Source organism: Myxocyprinus asiaticus, chromosome 2, assembly GCF_019703515.2.
Source record: "Myxocyprinus asiaticus isolate MX2 ecotype Aquarium Trade chromosome 2, UBuf_Myxa_2, whole genome shotgun sequence".
Taxonomy (NCBI): domain Eukaryota; kingdom Metazoa; phylum Chordata; class Actinopteri; order Cypriniformes; family Catostomidae; genus Myxocyprinus; species Myxocyprinus asiaticus.
The window spans coordinates 62146348-62170635 of NC_059345.1; the positions used below are offsets into that span (position 1 = coordinate 62146348).

The 24288-nt window shown below is 37.3% G+C and overlaps 2 protein-coding genes across 3 annotated transcripts in view; both read left to right on the top strand.

Annotated features, from left to right (window-relative positions):
- The window catches only part of LOC127452969 (kinesin light chain 2-like), a 32201-nt gene extending 27377 nt beyond the window's left edge, over nt 1–4824 (top strand). The window contains exon 14 of the mRNA XM_051718913.1: nt 2440–4824. Coding sequence (XP_051574873.1) covers nt 2440–2523 — 84 coding nt within the window. The 3' untranslated portion in view covers nt 2524–4824. The remainder of the gene's footprint in view (nt 1–2439) is intronic.
- Nucleotides 4825–11445: 6621 nt separating this feature from the next.
- prkd4 (protein kinase D4) overlaps nt 11446–24288 on the top strand; it is a 52343-nt gene continuing 39500 nt past the window's right edge. For both annotated transcript variants that reach the window (XM_051718657.1, XM_051718666.1), the window contains exons 1-2: nt 11446–11586; nt 11912–12072. In XM_051718657.1, the coding sequence (XP_051574617.1) occupies nt 11520–11586; nt 11912–12072 (228 nt within the window). In that variant the 5' untranslated portion in view covers nt 11446–11519. The remainder of the gene's footprint in view (nt 11587–11911; nt 12073–24288) is intronic.

The window sequence follows — 24288 nt, forward strand, 5'->3', positions numbered from 1 at the left end:
GGCCTAGTTCACACAAAAGCCAATAACTCCTAAACGAAAAGTCTTTTCATTTTGAAGAAGCATGCACAATTTGGTGGAGATCGGACAGTAGGTGGCGCTATAACAATTATGAATGTTGTGCTCTCGCATTTTACATGTGTGTGAATAGTTGTGTATTCTGCAAAGTTTCACACAGACAGATGTTATTCGTATGATATGATAGATCTCATTCTGAACAACGTTGCCTCAAGAACGGTAGGTGTCAATCAAATTGTTCTTTAAATATTTGAGATTATTTAAAAAGAATTATTGAATTTTGTGAACTAGTCTTAGATTTTTCACTCAACCTAAAAAAAAAACAAAAAAACAGTGTAGTACAATTCTCTGGACTCCTTAGATCAATAATTTTATATATATATATATATATATAATATAATATAAATGTAGAACTTTTTTTATTTGGAATGGCTATAATAGGGAAATAAACATATGGGTGCAGCTCAGTTTACCCAAAAGCCAATAACTCCTAAACAAAGGCTCCGATTGGAATCAAATTTAGTACACAAATGAAACGCGATTCCAAAGAAGCATGCAAAATTTAGTGTGAATCGGACAATTGGTGGCGCTATAACAGTCAGACATGTTAAAAACACTATATCTCTATAGTTATTTACCTGAGATTGCTGAAAATTATATTGCTTTATCTGCATTTTATGTGCTTACGGGCTATCAGAATAATTCTTAAAATCTTGTAGCACATGCACTTAAAGGCCCTTTGCCACTTGAACCCCATTAATTGCTTCTTGCAGAAATATTTCTTATTGAATTCTTATCTATTGGTATTCTATTTATGTTAGAGTCATGCAAACCAACAGACGAGGATGTTTTTTTATGGTGGAAAGAAAATGCGAAGCGGTACGAGAAACTCTGAAGCTGATCAGACCAGTACGTGTGGATGTGCATGAAATCTCTCAACAGCAACAGTGTGTTACATTGAAATTGGGGCTGTCAATCGATTACATTTTTTAATTGAATTAATTACATGGTATGCCGATTAATTAATTAATTGCATGCATAAATATTTGCTGAGAAAGCCCCTCAAATAACAATAATTCAATATATATAATGAATAATTATAAATAGTTATATTTAAATAAGTATAAATAATATATATATATATATATATTTAAATAATACAGAAAATTTAAATGCATTACATTATTTTGGCACAAGTGAAGCATTAAAAAAGACAATACAAAAAGTGGCTTTAGAATGTAATATATTGTTAATTTCCTTATTATTGAACATAAGCCTATCATGGGCCTACAGTTCACAGCAATCCATTTTGCAATTGAATCTGTCAATCAGTTTTATTAAGATTTATTATAAGGGCTTGTCTAAGGACGCGTCAATGCACGCCTGCATCAGACTGATGCTTTTGGAGCGTCTCGGTTGCGTCATAAGCATACCTTTTTTAGGTCACTGTGTCAAGTTAAACAAAGTTTGAAACTTAGAAAAACATCTTGAGATCCCTGTGTTTGGATTTGTGCTCCATCAAGCTGTGTTTGAATGCAAGAACGTGTTCTCATCTTGTGTTGTCTGCTCTTGGTAAGTGTGGTTTTTTCTCTGTTTGAGCTGCGCGTTGCTTATACAGCTGAAGTTTTGCTTACTGCCCCCTGGAGAAAACAGGTGGTGCCCCACGCTTGAATTGCTTATATGGAAGGAATATTCCTTATTGCGGTCCGGGGACATGATTAATTGCGTAAATGTTTTTAACGCATTTTTATATAATTAATCGCACTGAATTAACATGTTAAATCAACAACCCTAATTTAAATCCAATTTTCACCACTTGTTTTTCTGAATAATAACGATACAAATGTAATAGCCTTTTTATGTAGACTCAGAGTTTATATATGTGTATCACCCTAATGTCATCAGTATTGATTTCTATATAAGCTCCTGGTGAGTGCAAATATTTTTTGCTGTTATTTTAAAATCTTTTTATTATTATTAATGCATATTGTTAGTTAAATTTTTATTCCAAAAGAAAAGCATAGTTTGTTGAAGTTACCTGAGTTGGATACTGTTCTTGGTAACGTTTGTGAATAAAACAAAATATAAAATATACATTTCACGTGATTTCATAACTGTTCATTTTAACTTGCATTTTAATTTACGAGTAATTGATTACCAATTGAGCTACAGAAACCCTGATGACTGAAAAAGATGAGTGATGAGTGAAAATGATACAGAAATATATAGTATATTGACAATAATAGAGTTTTATCAGCAATCTATTTTTGTGAATAGGTCCATAAGAATGTATGGTTTCATTTCAAAAGAATTGTTCACAGTGGATATTTTATCTCAGTGTGTATAGGTCTTTACATTCATTATGTTAAATGTTTGAAAATAGTTGGGCTTTACAACTTTTAAGCTTTTTCTCTGTGTTATCAGGAATCTAACAGCGGTTTGTCAGAATCCAGAGGACTGAGCGCTAGTAACGTGGACCTGACCAGACGCAGCTCTCTGGTCAGTTAGAAAATGACTTCTGGACATGGCAGGGCCAAACAGAGAGGCTGTTTGCTACCTACTTGAAATAAAATATAATTAAATTATCCTTATTCATCATTCTCATTAGAAAAAGATTTTCAGATGAAAAACATGTCTTTCGTTGTACATCGCCTGTGTAGTTTGAGCTAGGCTTGTTTGCTTTACATTAGCGACTCTCATTAAAGGTCACAATAAAAATGCAAATTAAAAAGATAAACGCTAAACAGCATGATGCCGCCTGCCAAACCATATACAGACGATCTGCTCTAGAGATATCTAGTGGTGAAATTGCATCATAGCATTGCATTTAGAGTGGCTAGAGTGGCTCTGCATACTTCGATCAAGTTATACTCTCTGTACAAAGCATACATTTTCTCTAGGTTTGCCATTTAGAAAATGAAAAGTTCAAAACATTGCATATATAGTAGATGCATAGACACCATGAATGCTAACTGCTTCCACAAAAAGACCTCACAAAGTTGGAATGGTGCGACAATGTTTATAGTAAATGCACTTGCGTTAAAAAAAAAAAAAAATGTACTTCTGGATTTTTAGAAGCTTGAAGAACACCTTCTGAGTTGTATGTATATACTGGTTTAAATTATTTAAGTCTTTTTGTTTTGCAAAATTAGTGCACAAGGGTTTTGTTTACATTTTGGGAGTGACTAGAAATGATCTGAACGGTACATTGAAGGATTTTGCTTTATGATCTAAATTTTGTTTTAAGGCAGAGCTCTCTTTATTGAGAGTTGTGATTCTGTGAATCTAGAATCATCGTTCAGCTTCATGCAGATCTTTTGCAAATGTGCGTTCATCTTATACGTCTGAATTCGCTTTAATGGAAGTGAACCAACACAAAGTCCTGATGAGGGGTGAAAAATTGATGCTTTATTGGTGGAAAAAAAAATATAGCACTGGAATATTTCATCAGTTTAAAATGTAGCATGTTTTTTTTAAATGTGCATGCTAACCACCAGGATGTCATGAACATCGTATTAAAACTGTGTCTCAAACAGCCAGATCTTCCATTTGTTGTTTTAATATCTTATCGGTTTCATGTAAATTAATTCTTAAATATCCGTGAAATGTGCACATTTTGTGTAGAGCTCATATCGATCAGTAATAACAAATGTCTTAGTCTACTACATGCTTATACATCTAATCAAAAATGTTCCTTATTGAGATCTTTCATGTTTGCACCTTTATGTAAGTCATTATCCTGTTTTCATGATGATTATATATGTATTCGATACTGGGTTTATTTGAATGTTTTGAATGAATTGTTTCTGTGTTCAATCGTTTCTTTCAGTGCACGTGAATGTCACTATCTTTTGCTTCCAGCCATACAAATTGGTGAATCTCACAAAGTAATTTCAGGGTCATATTTGACCCCATAAATTGCAAAAAAAAAAAAAAAAAAAAAAAAGCCTATTTTTAGGATAATTGTAATTAAATTGTCTGATCTTAAAACTCTCAAAGATTCAGTTGTCAGAAGCCTAATGTCCTTGAAAAAGGCAACATTTTCTTTATGCAAAATATAGTTTATTTCTTTTGATTTTGGGGTGAGATTCATCCAAACAGAATGTACCGCAAAGAGTTGCTGAGTTCATTTTAATGTTGTGTTTTAATGCTGTTTAATGTTTTGCTAAACATAAATGAAGGATCTAGAACGTTCTTGAGTGAAACTAGACAAAATAATGTAATCAAAAATAAAATATCAGGAGAAATTAATGTTGAAATAGCAGTCACAACAAGGCATTGTTAGAGAGAAATACAAATATCACTACTGAATGTAAGCTATTGTTTTCTCACAATCGTGAGTCGTGACCACAAAAACACACTTGTGTGAACTCCCACTTGTGTAGTTTCTAACAACTCTGATAAATGCTGTGTTTACACTAAAAATGAATGTGAACCCACTTTTGGCTTTGTCCTGTCTGTCATTAAAGCCTACTATGTATGATTCCTCTCTTGCCACATAATGTTTATAAATGATTGTCTCACTGGTAAGATTGTGCTGCAGGTACCCAAGTTGCTCTTGTGCACTGATCTTGAAACAGCACCCCTGTTCTTAGCATTATAGTAAAAAAAAACAAAAAAACATTGCGCTTCACTCGGATCAGTTGTAAAGGGTAACTTCTACCAGCCCTGTAGAATGTAGCCATGCTGGTACTCTAGGTTTCAGACTGTCGCACTTCCTCCAAGATGGATTTCACTTGTGAAGGGGCCAACCTCATGTACGCTTTAATAAAAGTTTCGAAATAAATGACTTCTGCTTTTCAAACCAAATTAATTTCTCAGTGTGTGTCTTCATTACACCACCAGAGCAACTGGCATATCTATGGGCTTTAACCCTTTAATGCATACCTTGGGTCTTTAGTGACCCGGGTCCTCATTTCACTCCCTGTACCTCATCCATTTTTTGGAGTTATGGCCACACCTCTTTAGTATTCCTCAAACTTTCTCTTCTGAATAGTGTTACATAAAAATAAAAAAAAATGGCAAAACTACAAAATACAGTTTGTGCTCAAAAGTTTGCATACCCTGGCAGAAATTGTGAAATTTTGGCATTGATTTTGAAAATATGACTGACCATACAAAAAACTGTCTTTTATTTAAGGATAGTGATCATATGAAGCCGTTTATCATCACATAGTTGTTTGGCTCCTTTTTAAATCATAATGATAACAGAAATCATCCAAATGGCCCTGATCAAAAGTTTACATACCCTTGAATGTTTGGCCTTGTTACAGACACACAAGGTGACACACACAGGTTTAAAAGGCAATTAAAGGTTAATTTCCCACACCTGTGGCTTTTTAAATTGCAATTAGTGCCTGTGTATAAATAGTCAATGAGTTTGTTAGCTCTCACGTGGATGCACTGAGCAGGCTAGATACTGAGCCATGGGGAGCAGAAAAGAACTGTCAAAAGACCTGCGTAACAAGGTAATGGAACTTTATAAAGATGGAAAAGGATATATAAAGATATCCAAAGCCTTGAAAATGCCAGTCAGTACTGTTCAGTCACTTATTAAGAAGTGGAAAATTCGGCAATCTCTTGATACCAAGCCAAAGTCAGGTAGACCAAGAAAGATTTCAGCCACAACTGCCAGAAGAATTGTTCAGGATACAAAGAAAAACCCACAGGTAACCTCAGGATAAATATAGGCTGCTCTGGAAAAAGACGGTGGTTGTTTCAAGGAGCATAATACGACGATACTTGAACAAAAATGAGCTGCATGGTCGAGTTGCCAGAAAGAAGCTTTTACTGCGCCAATGCCACAAAAAAGCCCGGTTACAATATGCCCGACAACACCTTGACACGCCTCACAGCTTCTGGCACACTGTAATTTGGAATGATGAGACCAAAATAGAGCTTTATGGTCACAACCATAAGCGCTATGTTTGGAGAGGGGTCAACAAGGCCTATAGTGAAAAGAATACCATCCCCACTGTGAAGCACGGTGGTGGCTCACTGATGTTTTGGGGGTGTGTGAGCTATAAAGGCACGGGGAATCTTGTGAAAATTTATGGCAAGATGAATGCAGCATGTTATCAGAAAATACTGGCAGACAATTTGCATTCTTCTGCACGAAAGCTGCGCATGGGACGCTCTTGGACTTTCCAGCGCGACAATGACCCTAAGCACAAGTCCAAGTTGACCCTCCAGTGGTTACAGCAGAAAAATGTGAAGGTTCTGGAGTGGCCATCACAGTCTCCTGACCTTAATATCATCGAGCCACTCTGAGGAGATCTCAAACGTGCGGTTCATGCAAGACGACCAAAGACTTTGCATGACCTGGAGGCATTTTACCAAGACGAACGGGCAGCTATACCACCTGCAAGAATTTGGGGCCTCATAGACAACTATTACAAAAGACTGCACGGCAATACACAGTATTAAAAACTAAGGGGATGAAGACTTTTGAACAGGGGTCATTTAGTTTTTTTCATTGTTGCCATGTTTTGTTTTATGATTGTGCCATTTTGTTATAACCTACAGTTGAATATGAATCCCATAAGAAAAAAAGAAATGTGTTTTGCCTGCTCACTCATGTTTTCTTTAAAAATGGTACATATATTACCAATTCTCCAAGGGTATGCAAACTTTTGAGCACAACTGTATATATATATATATATATATATATTTAAAACTGCTTAGTTAAGTGTATAGGGTCATTAAAGACCCGAGATATGTAATAGTGTTTTTATGATTATTTCATATCCAAGTTTACTATCACAGGATATCCATTTCTTTGTTTATCAGAAGACAAATGAGTACTATATTCATACAAATGACTACTATATCATGATTGTCTGTGTGATAATGGTGAATTATCAGTAATCCATGTGTGTGTACACATACAGTGGCAAGAAAAAGTATGTGAACCCTTTGGAATTAGCTGGTTTTCTGCATTAATTGGTCATAAAATGTGATCTCATCTTCATCAAAGTCACAAGATATAGACAAACTGAAATGTGCTTAAGCACACAAACAATTATAATCTTTAATGTCTATATTGAACACATCCCATTAAACATTCACAGTGCTGTGATCTGCACAATGTTCAGAAGGAATTTTGGACCATTCTTCCTTACAGAACTGCTTCAGTTCAGCCATATTCTTAGGATGTCTGGTGTGAACAGCTATCTTGAGGTCATTACACAGCATCTCTATTAAGTTAAGATTTGGGCCCTGACTGGGCCACTCCAAAAGGTGGATTTTCTTTTTTTTTTAAACTATTTTGTAGTGGATTTACTTCGATGTTTAGGGTCATTGTCCTGCTGCATCACTCAACTTCCACCGAGCTTCAGTTTGTGCACAGCCAACCTGACATTAGCCTGAAGTATATTTTGATAAACTTGGGAATTCATTTTTTCCCTTGATGATGGCAAGTGGTCCAGGCCCCGAAGCAGCAAAGCAGCCCCAAATCATGATGCTCCCTCCACCGTACTTCATCGTCGGGATGATGTTTTCATGTTGGTATGCAGTGCCCTTTTTACACCATGCGTTGTGCTGTGTGTTCTTCCCAAACAATTCAACGTTAGTTTCATCAGTCCACAAAACATTTTCCAAGTAGCATTGTGGAGTGTCAAGGTGGTCTTTGGCAAACTTCTGGTGCGCAGCAATGTTTTTGTTGGGAAGCACCAGCTTCTTCATGGTGTCCTGCCATGGACACCATGCCTGTTTTGTGGTTTTCGTATAGTAGACTCATGAACAGAGATGTTAACCAGTTCCAATGATTCTTTCAAGTCTTTAGCTGTCACTCTAGAGTTATTTTTTTCTGCGGTGTGCCTTTTGAGTCATCTTGGCTGGACTGCCACTTCTAGGGAGAGTAGCCACAGTAGTAAATTGTCTCCATTTATAGACAATTTGTCTAACTCTGGACAGATGAATATCTAAGCTTTTCAAAATAACTTTGTAACCCTTTCCAGCTTCATGCAAAGCAACAATTCTTTATTGTAGGTCTTATGAGATCTCTTTTTTGCGATGCATGGTCCACGTCAGCAGATGCTGATGTGAATAGCACACAAAAAATGTTTGAGTGCTTTTTATAAGTCAAAGTTGCTTTAACCCACACTTCCAATCTCGTTTCATTAATTGGGTGCATCAACCACTGACTCTAGCTTTTGTTGATGTCATTAGCCTTGGGGTTCACATACTTTTTCCAACCTACATTGTGAATGTTTGAATGATGAATTCAATAATGAAAACAACAATACAATAATGTGTGTGTTATTAGTTCAAACAGATTAACTAAGAATAGAACGTGTGTTCATTATTATAACTTGGATGAAGATCAAACAGATTTTAAGACAAATTTATACATAAATGCAGGTAATTCCAACCATTTCACATACTTTTTCTTGCCACTGTATATTTGTTTCCTCATCTCTTTGATATATGAAAAATAAAACTTTAAAATTGATCAAAATATGTTCTGTTTTATTATTTTCTAATTATCTTGCAGAGCTGAACTGAATTTGGAGGGCTTTATAGGTTTATTGGAGGACTTTAAAGGTCACCCACTATGGAAATTGGGGTTTGACGTTGAATCTGTTTCAACCCCTCTGACTCTGGTTTGCTTGTCAAGTTCAACACGGTTCAAATGTATACTTCTTAATGGTGTTTGCTAGAGCAAGCATCACTATAACCATTACTCATACTTAGGTTTAGAGGCACTGCTGGAAAAACAGCTTCACCCTCCTGTTGTATTCGGGTAATTTTTGACCTGTTTAATAGTTAAAAACAGTGAAAAACGAATCTTAAGTTTGGTCAAAATGCCTTTGGGTTATCCTCAACATTGACTAAATGTATATGTTAAAGTGTGAAAAAGTTTTTAGGTTTTTATAATATTTGTTAATATTTAAGTAATGTCAAACTTTTTGTTTCCACCTTTTATGTTCGGGTCAGATCTGACCAGGGGTAAATAATGCTGGTTTTCAATTAAGCTTCTCTTGAGTGAAGAGTGTCACAAGATCTCTCTCTCTCTCTCTCTCTCTCTCTCTCTCTCTCTCTCTCTCTCTCTCTTTATCAAAATCAGCAAAGAGTTCACATCAAAAAAACATGTGCATGAAAATATGAAGGTGGCCATTTTAGAAATGATGTTACATGGTGTTCTACTTCCAGAAGTAGAGAAACTGTCACCAGGAGGCAGTAGACATCTAATACATTGCATAAAACAGGGTTTCAACAAAGTATTTATCATGTTGATGATGTAGCGGCTTTAGAAAATTGTGTATGAAATATGATACACAGCTTTATAGGGTTAATATTTGCAGATATTAAACACACACCTACACATACTGCCAAAACTGTGTGTATACAAATACACACACAATTTTGTAGTTTAACTGCACAATGTTGATCTGACAATGCTGACAATGTATTTGTTGTACAATAATATGTTATTTCTTGCAATATTTTTATGGTTGTAATGTTGCAGAATATCAACCATGATTCTGTTTTTCTTTCAAACAAATAGAATATCTAAGTATCAGCTTATTTTAAGTACTGAAAATCCCTACAGTAAAGCTAAGGATTTACTGTATATCTATTCCTCCAATTAAAGTCCAGTTTTATCATCCGCCAGGCTGAAGTTGAAGTATTTAGAAAATAGCACACACTTTGAGATATGATTCCTGTCAGTAGCATAAATGGCATCAGGCAAGTTACCTGCCCACCAAAGTTTAATTGTTAGCAGCATTTTAAATCTAAAAAAAATCTGTGTGCTATTTTCTTAGTGACCATACTTCGACTTTAGCCTGGCAGATGATAAAGAGGGTAAAAAAAAATGTACTTGCAGTGAAGGAGGGACAGAAACCATATTCCCATTGGAAAATATAGCCTGAACTGGTTTGCTGGGCTCCCTGTCTGGTCAGGTTTTAGAGGCGTTTTGAACACTTATCAGCTTGTCGGGCTGAGAGTTGGTTTGTGGACCAGCTAAACATCTAAGTACAAGCTTGACCAGACTGGCTGAGCTTAGACTGGTTTAAGCGTCTATAAACCAGAATAGGCTTGGAAGTGACCTTGAATTGGGCCAGTAGCCACCTAGATACGTAATTAACCGCTGACAACTAAGGCTTTTAAAATTCGATTATTTGTCAAATTTAAGATAGAAATGCACATTTAAATGCAAAAACTGTACATTTAAATTTTAGATGTGTGCCAAGCACATGGGCACAGAGTTTTAGACACTCAAGGCTTGAGTACTGCTGTAGTACCTTGGAACTGGTGCAAAAACAAAGTGAACGTAGAACTGTCTATTGAAGAGGTGTCTTTTTTCTCTCTCGTTTTACTATATACCTAAGATTTGTGAACATGAACTAGCTGAAAATCTTTTGATTCTATAATTTGATGCACTTTTGTTTAAAATGGAATGCACTTTTGTTCTTTGAAATAAACAATATAACATGGTGCAGCATGGTTTGTATTCATTGCGTCCTCTTATGGACTTAGGAGACAATGTCAATAAAAAAATCTGGTTTTGTAGTTTTTCCCACCTAACTGAAACAATGTCTTCAAAATTCAAATAAATGTTTAATTTAGTCATATTTAAAGGTGCAGTAAGTAATTTTTTCTTTATTAAAAAGTTTAACTTCTAAAGACATGAATTGTAATTTTGCAATTTATGTAGGGAATCATGACCACTCACATTAAAATAAAGACTCCAGTCATATCAGTAACCTTATAAAAACTGTTTTATTCTACATGGAGAGGGTCCGCCCATGGAGGCTGCCATGTTAGAATCACATGACCAGCTGAATACTACTCACTTAATCTCAGTAACCGTCCTGTTATTTGACACTTTCACTCATTTATTAAAGTAATCATGGCTGACTGTGAATACTACATTTCTACAATGGCATCTGAAACTGAAAACTATTGATTTTAAATGATGTTGCATCCAAGCCACTAGGTGTCAGTGTAAGTCCAAGATGACACAAAGACAAAAGTTACTGAGTGCAGCTTTAAGTGAAAAATTTAGTTTCTCAGCACTGTTGACAGTCGTACTGGCAACCACCTACAGCACCTAATAACCTGTGATAAAACCAACCAGAACACATTAACAATCGCATAGCAACCCCCTGTCAACAAGCCAAAACACCCTAACTATTGCATAGCATCGTACTACAAACACCTGAACAGCTGCATGTGATAAAAGCCACTCAGAACCCATAGAAATGCCCTATATCTTTTATATACCTTTTGTAGAAGAAAAGATCTCCAGATCTTTGCTTTGAACTTTTATATACAAATTATCAAAAGTTTAAACATTCATCAGATAATGCTAGATAATAGATTTATTATATCTGATTTTGGTTGGTGGGCAAATCAGCATGTCACACAGAAACACAAATGTTTGAGCGTGTCAACTTCCTGTCTCAGCTGCTGAGCCTCTCACACAAGGAAATCAGCAAGAGTAGTGTCTAAAACAGTTCTGAAAAATGTGCTAGTTCAAATTAAACTACGTGAGAAAAATGGCTGCCAACACAAACCACAGTCTGAAAAATGTTGATGTCAGCAGTCATGTCTCCAGTGTTTCTGGTAAGTTCCTCATTTTAAACCATAATAAGCTTTAATCTTAATGTTTAACAAAGGCAGGTTTATGCTAGTTTCTGTTTTTGCCTGGTCCTTGAAGGAACCTCATCTTTGGGGCCCTATCCTACAACTGTACTGAAGCTCTGAAAGACTTTCTGATGATATCTCTATGTATATTTATGATCATTAAAGGAAAAATGGATGTTATAACATTATAATACCCATTACAATTTTAAGAAATTAGAAAACCAGCCAGACAGGTAAGCAGTGGTAAATTTGTGAACTGCTAAAGGAATTGAGTTTGATCTGAGTTAACTTTTCTTTCTCACAGGATCTTTCTCTCAGCTGTCTATGGGGTCAGAGTCCACCCCGTCGGGGCCCATCCATGTCTTTTTTCAGATTGGACTACTCAAAGAGCATGTACGGATATCTGAGGGGCGCCTTAGCTTTCAAGAGGCAAAGCATCTCGCAGCAGAAATAATTGAAAACAAGGTACATTGGAACGTCAACACTCTTTACTTTTTGAGGTGTAGTTCTTAACATGCATGTAACCACAGATGTGTGCTTGTTATTTTGAGATAAATGATTTGGTGTCAACTGCTGATAAGGTTTGGTCTAGGTGGTTAAAACTTAAATAAGGATAGTTCACCCAAAAATGGAAAAAACCAGCAACTTTCTATTAGATGGTGACTGATAATGTATTTTGCCAATACAGATAACTTAGGTGGAGGAAAAGGCAGATAACCGATTAATCAGCCGATAGTTTTTAAATTCGATTTGAAAAATTAAAAAAACAATTGCTATACTATAACGGGCACAGACATAGAGGCTACAAGAGTCCAAAATGAATTAAATCCCAGACTCAGTTTATTGTTCAACCAAAATCCCAATAATAACAAACAAACCAAAACAAAAACAAACAAACAAACAAACAAAAAAAACGCACAAGGGACTCTTATTTTGAAATGACGGAGGCTTGGCTTTGTTAAAATGTTCTACAATATATTGAAGCATTTACTAAATTAAGCATTTTATAGCCTATATATTCATCAGATGAAGAGTTAACTATATATATTTCACCAGATGAGGTTTAATGTGGAAAAAAGGTTTATTATTATTCACAAGAAATGAAGTTGGAGACACAATGAAAGTGCTGATAGGGCATGTTTCCATATAGTTGCATTTTTCTTTGCAAACCCTTGCTTCAAATTAGATTACTTGATTATCTAATCAAAATAGCGCCGGCCACAGAAGACCACGGAGGAATAATCGTAGGAAAGATATTTGCCGATAACCGATAGTTCCAAAAAATCAACTATCGGCACAGATCAATCGGTAAAACCAATATATCAGTCTACCTCAAATTTCTATACACAGAAAGCATACAAAGACCATACAGTTGCCGCCATAAAAGCCATAAAAGTATTTAACAGTACTTTTCAGTCTGTTCCTCACACAAAGCTATCATATGACTTCAGAAGACTTGTAAAATAGTGCATGATTCGTGTTGACTTATGATACTTTCAAGTTTTTTTTGTTTTGTTTTGGTTTTTTTCATTTTTGGGGCTTAACCGCTCCCGTTCCCATTCACATTTATTGTATGGAAAAGAGCAGCTCGGAGATTCTGCAAAACTTCTTTATGTACCGCAAACAAAGAAAGTCATACTGGTTTGAAAGACATGTGAGGGTGAGTTAATGATGACAGAATTTTCATTTTTGGGGGAACTATTCCTGTGGATTGTTGCTGGCAATCAAACACCCACTCTAATAAACACATTACTGAAAGTGATTTTAACTAAGTCTGTTTCCACAGTCAAAAGGTCAAGTGCATATGTACTATTGGCACATAAAAACCACTGTGACTCAGTTGATAGGACTGTTTCACATCTCTCTGAGCGAGTTTGTGTATGTGGAAGAAAGACAAAATAAAGTAACAAAGAAAAGGATACACACCAATATATACAGCTGAAGTCAGAAGTTTACATACACTTAGGTTGAAGTAATTAAAACTCATTTGTAAACCATTTTAACAGATTTCATATCAGCAAAATATACTTTTGGCAAGTCATTAAGGACATCTACTTTGTGCATGACACATGTAATTTTTCCAACAATTGTTTACAGACAGATTGTTTCTCTTTTAATTGACTGTGTCACAATACCAGTGGGTCAGAGGTTTACCTTTAAGCAGCTTGGAAAATTGCAGAAAATGATGTTAAGCCTTTAGGCAATTAGCCAATTAGCTTCTGATAGGCTAATTGGCTAATTGGCTAATTGGTGTCAGTTGGAGGTGTACCTGGATGTATTTTAAGGCCTACCTTCAAACTCAGTGCCTCTTTCCTTGACATTATGGGAAAATAAAAAGAAATCAGCCAAGACTTCTGAAAATAATTTGTGGACCTCCACAAGTCTGGCTCATACTTGGGAGCAATTTCCAAATGCCTGAAGGTACAACATTCATCTGTACAAACAATAGTACACAAGTATAAACACTGTGGGACCATGCAGCCATCATACCTCTCAGAAAGGAGACTCATTCGGTCTCCTAGAGATGAACGTAGTTTGGTGCGAAAAGTGCTAATCAATCCCAGAACAACAGCAAAGGACCTTGTGAAGATGCTGGAGGAAACAGGAAGACAAGTGTCTATATCCACAGTAAAACGTGTCCTATATTGACATAATCTGCTCAAAGGCTTCTCAGCAAGGAAGAAGCCACTGCTCCAAAACTGCCATAAAAAAGCCAGACTACAGTTTGCAAGTGCACATGGGGACAAAAATCTTACTTTTTGTAGAAATGTCTTCTGGTCTGATGAAACAAAAATTGGACTGTTTGGCCATTATGACCATCATTATGTTTGGAGGAAAAAGGGTGAGGCTTGCAAGCCGAAGAACACCATCCCAACCGTGAAGCATGGGGGTGGCAGCATCCCCATGTTGTGCGGATGCTTTGCTGCAGGAGGGACTGGTGCACTTCACAAAATAGACGGAATCACGAGGAAGGGAAATTATGTGGATTATATTGAAGCAACATCTCAAGACATCAGCCAGGAAGTTAAAGCTCGGTTGCAAATGGGTCTTCCAAATGGACAATGACCCCAGGCATACCTCCAAATTTGTGGCAAAATAGCTTAAGGACAACAAAGTCAAGGTATTGGAGTGGCCATCACAAAGCCCTGACCTCAGTCCAACAGAACATTTGTCGGCAGAACTGAAAAGGCATGTGCGAGCATTGTTTGACCAAATTCTGTGCATTGTTTGGAGGAATGGGCCAAAATTCCAGCATCTTATTGTGAGAAGCTTGTGGAAAGCTACCCAAAACGTTTGACCCAAGTTAAACAATTTTAAGGCAATGCTACCAAACACTAACAAAGTGTACGTAAACTTCTGACCCACTGGGAATGTAATGAATGAAATAAAAGCTGAAATCAATCATTCTCTCTACTATTATTAAAATAGTGATCCTAACTGACCTAAGACAGGGAATGTTTTCTACGATTAAATGTCAGGAATTGTGAAAAACTGAGTTTAAATGTATTTGTCTAAGGTGTATGTAAACTTCTGACTTCAACTGTACGTAGCAGTTTGTACCCATTTCTACCAATCAGGCGACCTTTCCTTTTGGTAGTCTTCAACCTTTCAACAATCTTTTCCAAATTTTGGTCACATTGTGGGGTGTCATGTTCATAAACCCTTGCATTTATGTCCTGGCAACTCACCATCCCCACTGAAATCAATTGATTGGCAACATTATCTGACGTAGCTTAAACTCTAGTCTAGTGTGTTTGCACATTTGTAAAGAAATTAGCCTTAGATTTAGACATATTTGCTAGATTGAGCAGAACATATCTTCAAGTTATTATGTCAGTGGCACAAACAATAATTGGTTTGTGACAAATGCATAAACTACTCAAAATCAGTCTTAGTTTTGCAGCTTTTGCAGCTAGCTGTTTTCCAGCCATCCATCATATGGTTTCTTTGATGACCTTTTTCAGAGTGTGATGATGGCGTAGCCTTAGCTTAATTCTTTTATGTTGATTCAGTGGATGTTTTTCATGGTGTTGGATGTTTGTGTAACTAGTACTGTTATTATTTTTATTTGTATCTGTTGTGAAGTCTGAAAAGTGCAATAAAGTTACTATACACTTTGACAGAGTGTTTGACCAACAGGAAAGTGTAAGATCCGTTTTGACGGTGTAAAAAGAGCCTGCTCAGTTTAAAATAGATTTGCCTCTCTTAAAGAGATAGTTTACCCAAAATTAAAAATTCTCTCATCATTTACTCAGCCTCCTGACACCGCAGATGTGTATGACTTTCTTTTTCTGAAGAACAAAAGCAAAGATTTTTAGAAGAATATCTCAGTGCTGTTGGTCCTTACAATGCAAGTGAATGATGACTAGACTTCCAAAGCTCCAAAAAGCATATAAAGACAACATAAAAGTAATCCATAAGTCTCCAGTGGTTTAATCCATATCTTCAGAAGTAGTGATATGATAGGTGTGGGTTAATAACAGATACATTTTTTCTTACCATAAATCTCCACTTTCACTTTCAAAATGTGAAACAATGTAAAAGTGAAAGTGGAGATTTATGGTAAAAAAGGATTTAAATATTGATCTGTTTTTCACCCCCACTTATCATATCATTTCTGAAGACATGGATTAAACCACTGGAGTTTTATGGATTACTTTTTTGTGGCCTTTGTAATTTTTGGTGCTTCAAAGGTCTGGTCACCATTCACTTGAATTGTATGGACCAACAGAGCTGAGATATTCTTCTAAAAACCTTTGTTTTTTGTTGTTCAGAAGAAAGAAATTCATACACATCTGGGATGTCATAAGAGTGAGTAAATGATTAGAGAATTTATTTTTTTGGGTGAACTATTCCTTTAAATTCTCATTGGTTAACTTTTGCATTGCAGCAAAAGTTAAAATTTTCTCAACTTTGGATTGCATGATGGAGTGGCAGTTTCGCAAACCCTTACGTTTTCCTGTCGTCTTTTTGACTAGGGTTGCCAACTGTCTCATGTTATCCTGGAAGTCTATGCAATAGAATTCATGCCACAATGAAATGCAATCAATACAGATGAACAACATTAAATTCAATACACTCATGACATTGCTTTTCATGAACAACCTCTTGTAATTTTGCCACAATGAAAAGCAATACTGTCATTGAAGAACAATTGAAAAACAATCAATTGGGATTTAAAGACAAAAAGATGAATTTTAATGCCAGAATCAAAAACATTCACACTTTGTTATTAACAATTTTTATTGATTCCATTCAACAAATTAAATAAACATCACAGATAACGTAGAATCAAATTATGTACAATTAAACCCTTCCCCCCCGAACACCCCCACCCGACACAAACACAACCTTGGGTCATAAATATTTAAAAAAAAAACACACACACAAAACACGCACCCACAAAAAATAAATAAAAAGCATATTTTCAAAAAACAATCAAATTGCACACACATATTTAAAACTACAGATCCCTCTCCACTACCCCTCCCCAAAAGCCTTCCAAAAAGGCCAAATATCTGCCACATTTCCTATCAAATAACCCCAGATTTCCCAGCCTTCTATACATCCCTTCCTCAAAGGCCGCCACCCTCCCCATCTCCGAGCACCACTCATGAAATGAGGGCGCTCCAACTGACCTCCAACCCCGTAAAATAACCTGTCTGGCGATCATGATGCTCGTTAGGACCCAACTCTTTATGTGCCGATTCTCAACATCGATGACCACCCCATCGCCCAAAATACAGAGTCTGGGGCAAAGTGAAAGCCAAGTGCCCAATACATCACATATAAGACTCTGAACTTTCAACCAGAACTTCTGGATATCAACACACCCCCAAAAGACATGAGTTATGTCTCCAACCTCTGATTGACATCGCCAGCAGGAGGGTGTGTCTTTAAGACCAAGCCTATACAATCTGGAGGGGGTACAATAAAATCGATGTAAAATCTTAAATTGCATAAGGCGAACCCTTGCATCTCTAGATGCAGACTTGACATTTTTTAGGATCCTAGCCCACACCCCTCCTCCAATGTCAAGTTTAGATCTTTCTCCCATAATTTTTTGACAGAATTCAAAGTTCCGTCCCCCAGACTCTGAATTAGCAGGGAGCAATACACTGATGCCTCATGACCCTTCCCAAAAGCAGCAATCACCACTCCCAGAGTATCTGCCACACTGGGGGGGGGGGTGCGTGCCACTCCCAGAAACAGTGCAGAATGGGTGGCGCAGTTGTAAATACTTATAAAACTGAGATCTGGGAATGCCAAAATGTTGAACCAAATTTTCAAAAGGTCTCAATACTCCACTCTAATATAGGTCACCAAGTATATTAACCCCCCTCACAATCCAATCTGACCAACAAAAAGGGGACTTATTAATACATAGTTTAGGGTTCAGCCATATGCTCGAGGCTATGTTTAAATAAATATCAGAATTAAACACTCTGGACACTTTTGTCCATATCGAGTGCAAATGCAAAATAACGGGGTGCGACTTAACCTCTCTGGCTAGTTTAATCGAAAGGCTTTGCAGTGGCGAGATAGGGGCAAAAACTTCCCTTTCAATACAAAACCAGGGAGGGGCTCTCTCAGGTGGAAGCGACCAATGAGCCAAATGTCTGAGACCGAATGCATAATAATAAAACAAAATCTTGGGTAGGCCTAACCCACCTTTGTCAATCGGCCTATGTAACTTATTGAAATTTAACCTGGGACGCTTACCATTCCAAATGAAGAACTTCGCTATGCTATCAAATTGCTTGAAATAAGAAAGGGGGATATCTACAGGGAGAGACTGTAGCAGGTAGTTGAATTTTGGAATACAATTCATTTTAATAACATTAATCTTCCCAATTTTTCTACCAAAATTTGTTAACATTTTTGATGAAGCCCACCTGTCCACATCATTCGAAAACCTTTTTATTAAGGGATCAAAAATAACTCTGACTAAATCAGACAAATTGGCTGGGAATAAAATTCCCAAATATTAATTCCCTGTTTGGGCCACTGGAAGGCACCCGGCTGGAAGGCCGTTACTGGACAGTACGCTGTCAAAGCCAAAGCTTCAGATTTAGATCAATTGACTTTGTATCCTGAGAATTTGGAAAAGGAGTTAATAATTCTGTGGAGGCAAGGCATAGATCTAGTAGGGTCGGAGACGAATAATAAAATATAATCTGCGTAAAGCAGAAGCTTATAGGCCACACCTCCCACAATCACCCCTGGAAAATCATCCTCCTTTCTTATCGCAGCTGCTAATGGTTCCAGGACAAGACAGAACAATTACGGGGAAAGAGGGCAACCCTGCCGGCTGCCCCTATCCAGAGTAAAACAATCTGAAATTAACCCGTTTGTTTGTACCACTGCTACAGGGTGTCTATAAGGTAACTTAATCCAACCAATAAATGTACTCCTGAACCCATACATTTCAAAATCTTAAAAAGATAATCCCATTCTACCATATCAAACGCCTTTTCAGTGTCAAGTGAGATGGCAGTGACCGGAGATTGATCATTTGCTACTGACTACATGATATTAATGAGACGCCTAATATTATCAAAAGAGCTACGGCCTCGAATAAACCCCACCTGATCTATATGTATAAGTGATGTCATAACTTTACTTAATTGATTAGCCAGAATTTTGGTCAAAAGTTTTACATCTAACTGGATCAGGGAAATTGGGCGGTAACTTTTACACTCGCTTGGATCTTTGTCCTTTTTAAGAATCAGACTGATCCGGGTGTGCATCATGGGAGGAAGCTTTCCGTTCTTTAATGATTCCTTATAAACTTCTAACAAAAGCGGAGCCAGTTCTGTAGCATAAGATTTGAAAAACTCAGAGGAAAAGCCGTTAAGCGGACAGGAGTCTTGCCTGTAGGCAAGGCCTTAATTACCTCATCAAGCTCCTCCAAGGTTATCTCTGAATCAAGAGAATTTTTTTTTTTTTTTGCTCAGTCGTCAGTTTAGGAAGATCTAATGGTTCCACAAAGTTCCTAATATCTTCATCAGTAGACGAAGACGTGGAACTATTGAGATCAAAGTAGAATTCTTTAAAAGCATTATTAATATCATTGGCCGAGGTAAATATTTCACCACCTGCAAATTTCACAGAGGGAATGGTAGAAAAAGACTCTCTCTGCTTATATATATCTAGCCAAAAGTTTTCCTGTTTTGTCCCCCAACTCAAAGTATGACTGTCTTGCCCTGAATAACCTAAACTCCACTTTCTGCATCAAAATAGTATTATATCTATATTTCAATCGGGTCAATTCTCTGAGGCCATCAGATGACATATGGCGCTTCAGCTCTGCCTCGGCACTTTTAATATTTCCTTCCAACTCCACAAGTTCTAGTGCTTTGGATTTTTTGGTGAATGAGGCATACTGTATGATCCGACCCCTAAGAACCGCCTTAAGTGCCTCCCAAACCATGCCCACAGAGGATACTGAGGACCAGTTGGTCTCCATATAAACACTGATTTCAGTCTTTAACATTTGTTGGAAATCAGGATTTTGCAAAAGGGACACATTAAGGCGCCAACTATATGATTTCTTTTTCTCTGTATATGGCAACACCTCTAGACTCACCAGGGCATGATCTGAGACTAAGATATTTCCAATTGAGCAATCAACAACAGATGAAATGAGGGATTTGGATATAAAAAACAAACAAATCTATTCTAGAATAAATCTTATGGACTGATGAAATAAAAAGTATAGTCCCTACCAGATGGGTTCAAAAGTCTCCAAATATCCATAAGACCAAGATTTTTACACATCCTGTGAAGCATCAATGTTGCTCTAGGGGGTTTACACACTTTTGCTTCAATGTGATCAAGGACTGAGTCCATCAAAAGATTAAAGTCTCCTCCCAATATTATATCATGAGGGGTGCCAGCGGTTTGCAGCATCCCTTCAAGATATATAAAAAAGCCCTGGTCATCAGCGTTAGGTGCGTAAATATTAGCCAAAATCAACCTTTGCCCTTGAATTTCAGCTAAAACAATAATGACTCTCCCTAATTTATCTTTAGTCTGTTTGAGACATTTGAATTGTAGATGTTTATTAATCAATATAATGACTCCCTTGCTCTTACTTGAGCCAGCACTAAAAAAAACATGTCCACCCCATATCTTCCCAAATTTTTCAGCTTCCTGTGGGGAGAGATGTGTTTCTTGAAGAAACACTATATCATATTTCTTACGTTTAAGAAAAGTAATGACCTTCCTTCTTTTTATGGGGTGCCCCAACCCATTCACATTCCATGTGGAGATAGTACACTTATATTAACATTTGACATTTTGATATAGTAGAAAAAATAAATTGTGTGTCAAAAACAAAATTATACAGACCACATTCCCCATTAGTAAAACAATCAAACCCCGAACTTCCCCCCGAACAAAACAAACAGAAAAAAGAAAAACGTGCGCATTAACCCCGTGCACGAAAGTGCCAACCGGCGATAATCCCTCTGAACTCAAAAGGTGCATGAAGGCCCATGAGCCCCCACGACAACTTTACCATCGGATTGCTCAATTTTGCCTCACAAATTTGTGAGGCAAAATTACATAACAGAAAATACTTCGTAAAATAAACCCCAGCCAATAGGAAGAATGAACACAAAGAACATGTAGATTCATTCACAGAACTGTCTCAAAGGTGTGATCTTCCACAAAACAAATTCCAGCTGATATAAAACCGTTCAGATTCCTCGGAAAGACAAACGAATGTTCAGTGAGCCGGCTGTTATGAGTTCAGCGGTTGACGTAATCATTCCAATGTCCCGTAAAAATACTCAACAAAACAAACTCCAGCCAGCGGGAGCAATAAGCATGAAGAACGAACAAATTAATCCACAGCTGTTCCAAAGGAGTGTTATTCAATAGAACAAGCTCCAGCCGCTAGGCAAAACCAATACAAAAAGAAACAAAACTGGCATCCAGGTTCCCCGGATGGTTGAGTCAGTTCACTCGGAGGCTGCATAAAAGTATATACCATGACTTACACAATCCTTTATAAAAGACATCCTTTGTGTGAGCATGTAGATATTTTGTGGTCATCCGTAGTGTCCACTCTCAAACTGGCCAGGAACTTCAATGCAAAAGTAATCTTTCGTCAATGCAGAAGTTTCTTTAAGGAAAAGTGTTATTCACAAAACAAATTCCAGCCGCTCGGTGGAGCCAACGCAAAAAGAAAAAAGCCAAAGTAAGTACAGCTAGTCGACCCACTCACATGAGAAACACCCAATGGTTTACTCACCCATTGTATCAATAAAAGACATTGCCTGATTGGGACATGTAAATACTTTGCGACCATCCTACGTTTCTATTCTCAATTTGGCCAGAAACATCAGAGCAAAAGTGATCTTTCGCTGATGTAAGAGTTTCTTACATTCCTTGAACCGATCGCGTTTCTCTCTTGTCGAACTCGCAAAGTCCAGGAACGAGAAAATATTATGGTTCTTCCAAGAAAGCTTCCCTTTGCTCCTTGCCTGGCGCAACACAAGATCTTCATCAGATGATCTCTGAAATCTGGCCAGAATCGATCAGGGCCTATCTCCCTCAGCAAATCTGTGAGCTGGGACTCTGTGAGCTCGCCTGATTTCCAGCTTGTGGCCTGTAATGTCGAGCAGACTCGGGAAAAGCTCGTCTAGGAATTTCACCATATCTCTGTCCTCCTCATGCTCAGGAATTCCAACAATTCAAACATTATTCCTGCAGCTTCTATTCTCAAGATCTTCAATCTTTTCAAGGAGATGTCAAATCAAACTTTGGTCGCGGGCGGATTAGAGGTTAATTCCCTCTCCGAAGACTCCAGACAATCGATTCATCTTTCAACATCAGTCACTCTTGCAACTAGCTCAGAGAATTTTATTTCCATCGCCGTAATCGATCGACGTATTACAGCGAGATCCTCCAAGTCAGCAAGAACCTTCGTCAACATCACCGACATGTTGGACAACTGACGCTGGATCACCTCTCCTGCCGCGCCATCCAAATCGAGTCCCTGGTCTGTAGGCCTGTCGGGACTTTCATCCTGAACACGTAAGTGTCTTTTAATGTCTCCAGAGCCCGAGGATTTTGACTTCTTTGCCATGTTTTGCCTCAAAGAGCAAATGTGTAACTGGGTGTATCAAATTTCACCAGATTATAACATGAAAATAATTAAAAATTTAGCAAAGTGCGCAGAGCTCGTCGCTCACATGTCTGCTTCTTGCATGGTGTCACGTGACCTCAAACATTCACACTTTGAATTTTAATCCACTGAGCTGTATTGCATGCTACTGTGTGACGTTTTTAACTTGGAAAGTTAAATGTTAAGCACTTGATTGCTTATCATTGAGTGATGATGTATTTTGTATTGCATTTTTATTTAAACAGTGCAGAAATCATGCCACAAAAATGTGATCACTATCCAATCACAGGCCTGGATGCAACTTGGGGGCATGACAGGGTAAACTATTCAGAGGTAACAGCTCAAACTGAAATCGATGAGGGACATTTGCGTCCCATTGGAGATTTATAACCATCCGACCGATGTCATTAATCTAATATTTCAGTCAAAAATATGTACCTGAAGTTAGGTATTGATAGTGTAAAGGAACGTGTGACAAGGAGGAGGGCGGTGCCTGACCATTAGGATGGACGCCTGGTGCGGAGTTACCGCAATCAGTAATGAGAGGGATAAAGAGAAGCCGGAGACGCCAGCTCGGGAGAGAGAGGGAGGTGCACTAAACGTGTGCATTCCGCCTCTTGGATTGAAAAGTCATCAGAATGAGAGAGCACACGGAGCTTTGTGTGCGTTATGGTTTTGTTATGCTGAAAAGCAGTTTTATGTTGTGTTTAATTAAAAGTCTTTGTGTTTGTTAACCTGGTTCTTGCTTCCTCCTTTACGATGAGCAAGAGACCCATCTACCACAGAACAAAATCCTCTCCCTCCATCAGCCCGCCTCTTCCAATGCTCTTTTTCAGCCAGATAGAAGAAAAGCCATGTCCTCACTGAAATCAATTGATTGGGAAAACCTAGAGGAGATGTTCCCATAGCATGCAATTTTTGTCACATTAACAACTGGTTTAAAGTGAGTCAAGTCAAGTTATTTTTATTTGTATAGCGCCTTTCACAACACACATCATTTTAAAGCAGCTTTACAGAAAATCATGCATTAACAGAAAATTAAACTATAATTATAATGTAATATCTATATTGTCTTAGAGTCATCATTATGTAGTTTGATAAAATACGATTGTGAATTGTGTTTAAAAATAAGTAATTAAATAATAATTGTATTTAGGAACCCAGTGAGCAAGCCGAAGGTGACTGTGGCAAGGAACACAAAACTCCATAAAATGTTGGTTAATGGAGAACAATAACCTTGGGAGAAACCAGGCTCACTGTGGGGGCCAGTTCCCCTCTGGCTAACATCATGAATATAATGCCAATATGAATTAATTATGTATAGTGCAAGTCATGGTTTAAAATTATTAAACTAAGTGAGTGTTAAGGGTCAGTGTTTAAATAAAGATTTTGTAAGAACTGTAAGATTAATGACTAATGTCTTTGAAGTTCATCCTGGATTAACTGCAGAAGTTCACACTGATGCATTGTCCTTTGTTAGTTGGCTGATGAAGGCTTTTGTTGGCAATTAATTAATAGTCTATGTATTCCATTATAAGAGTGTA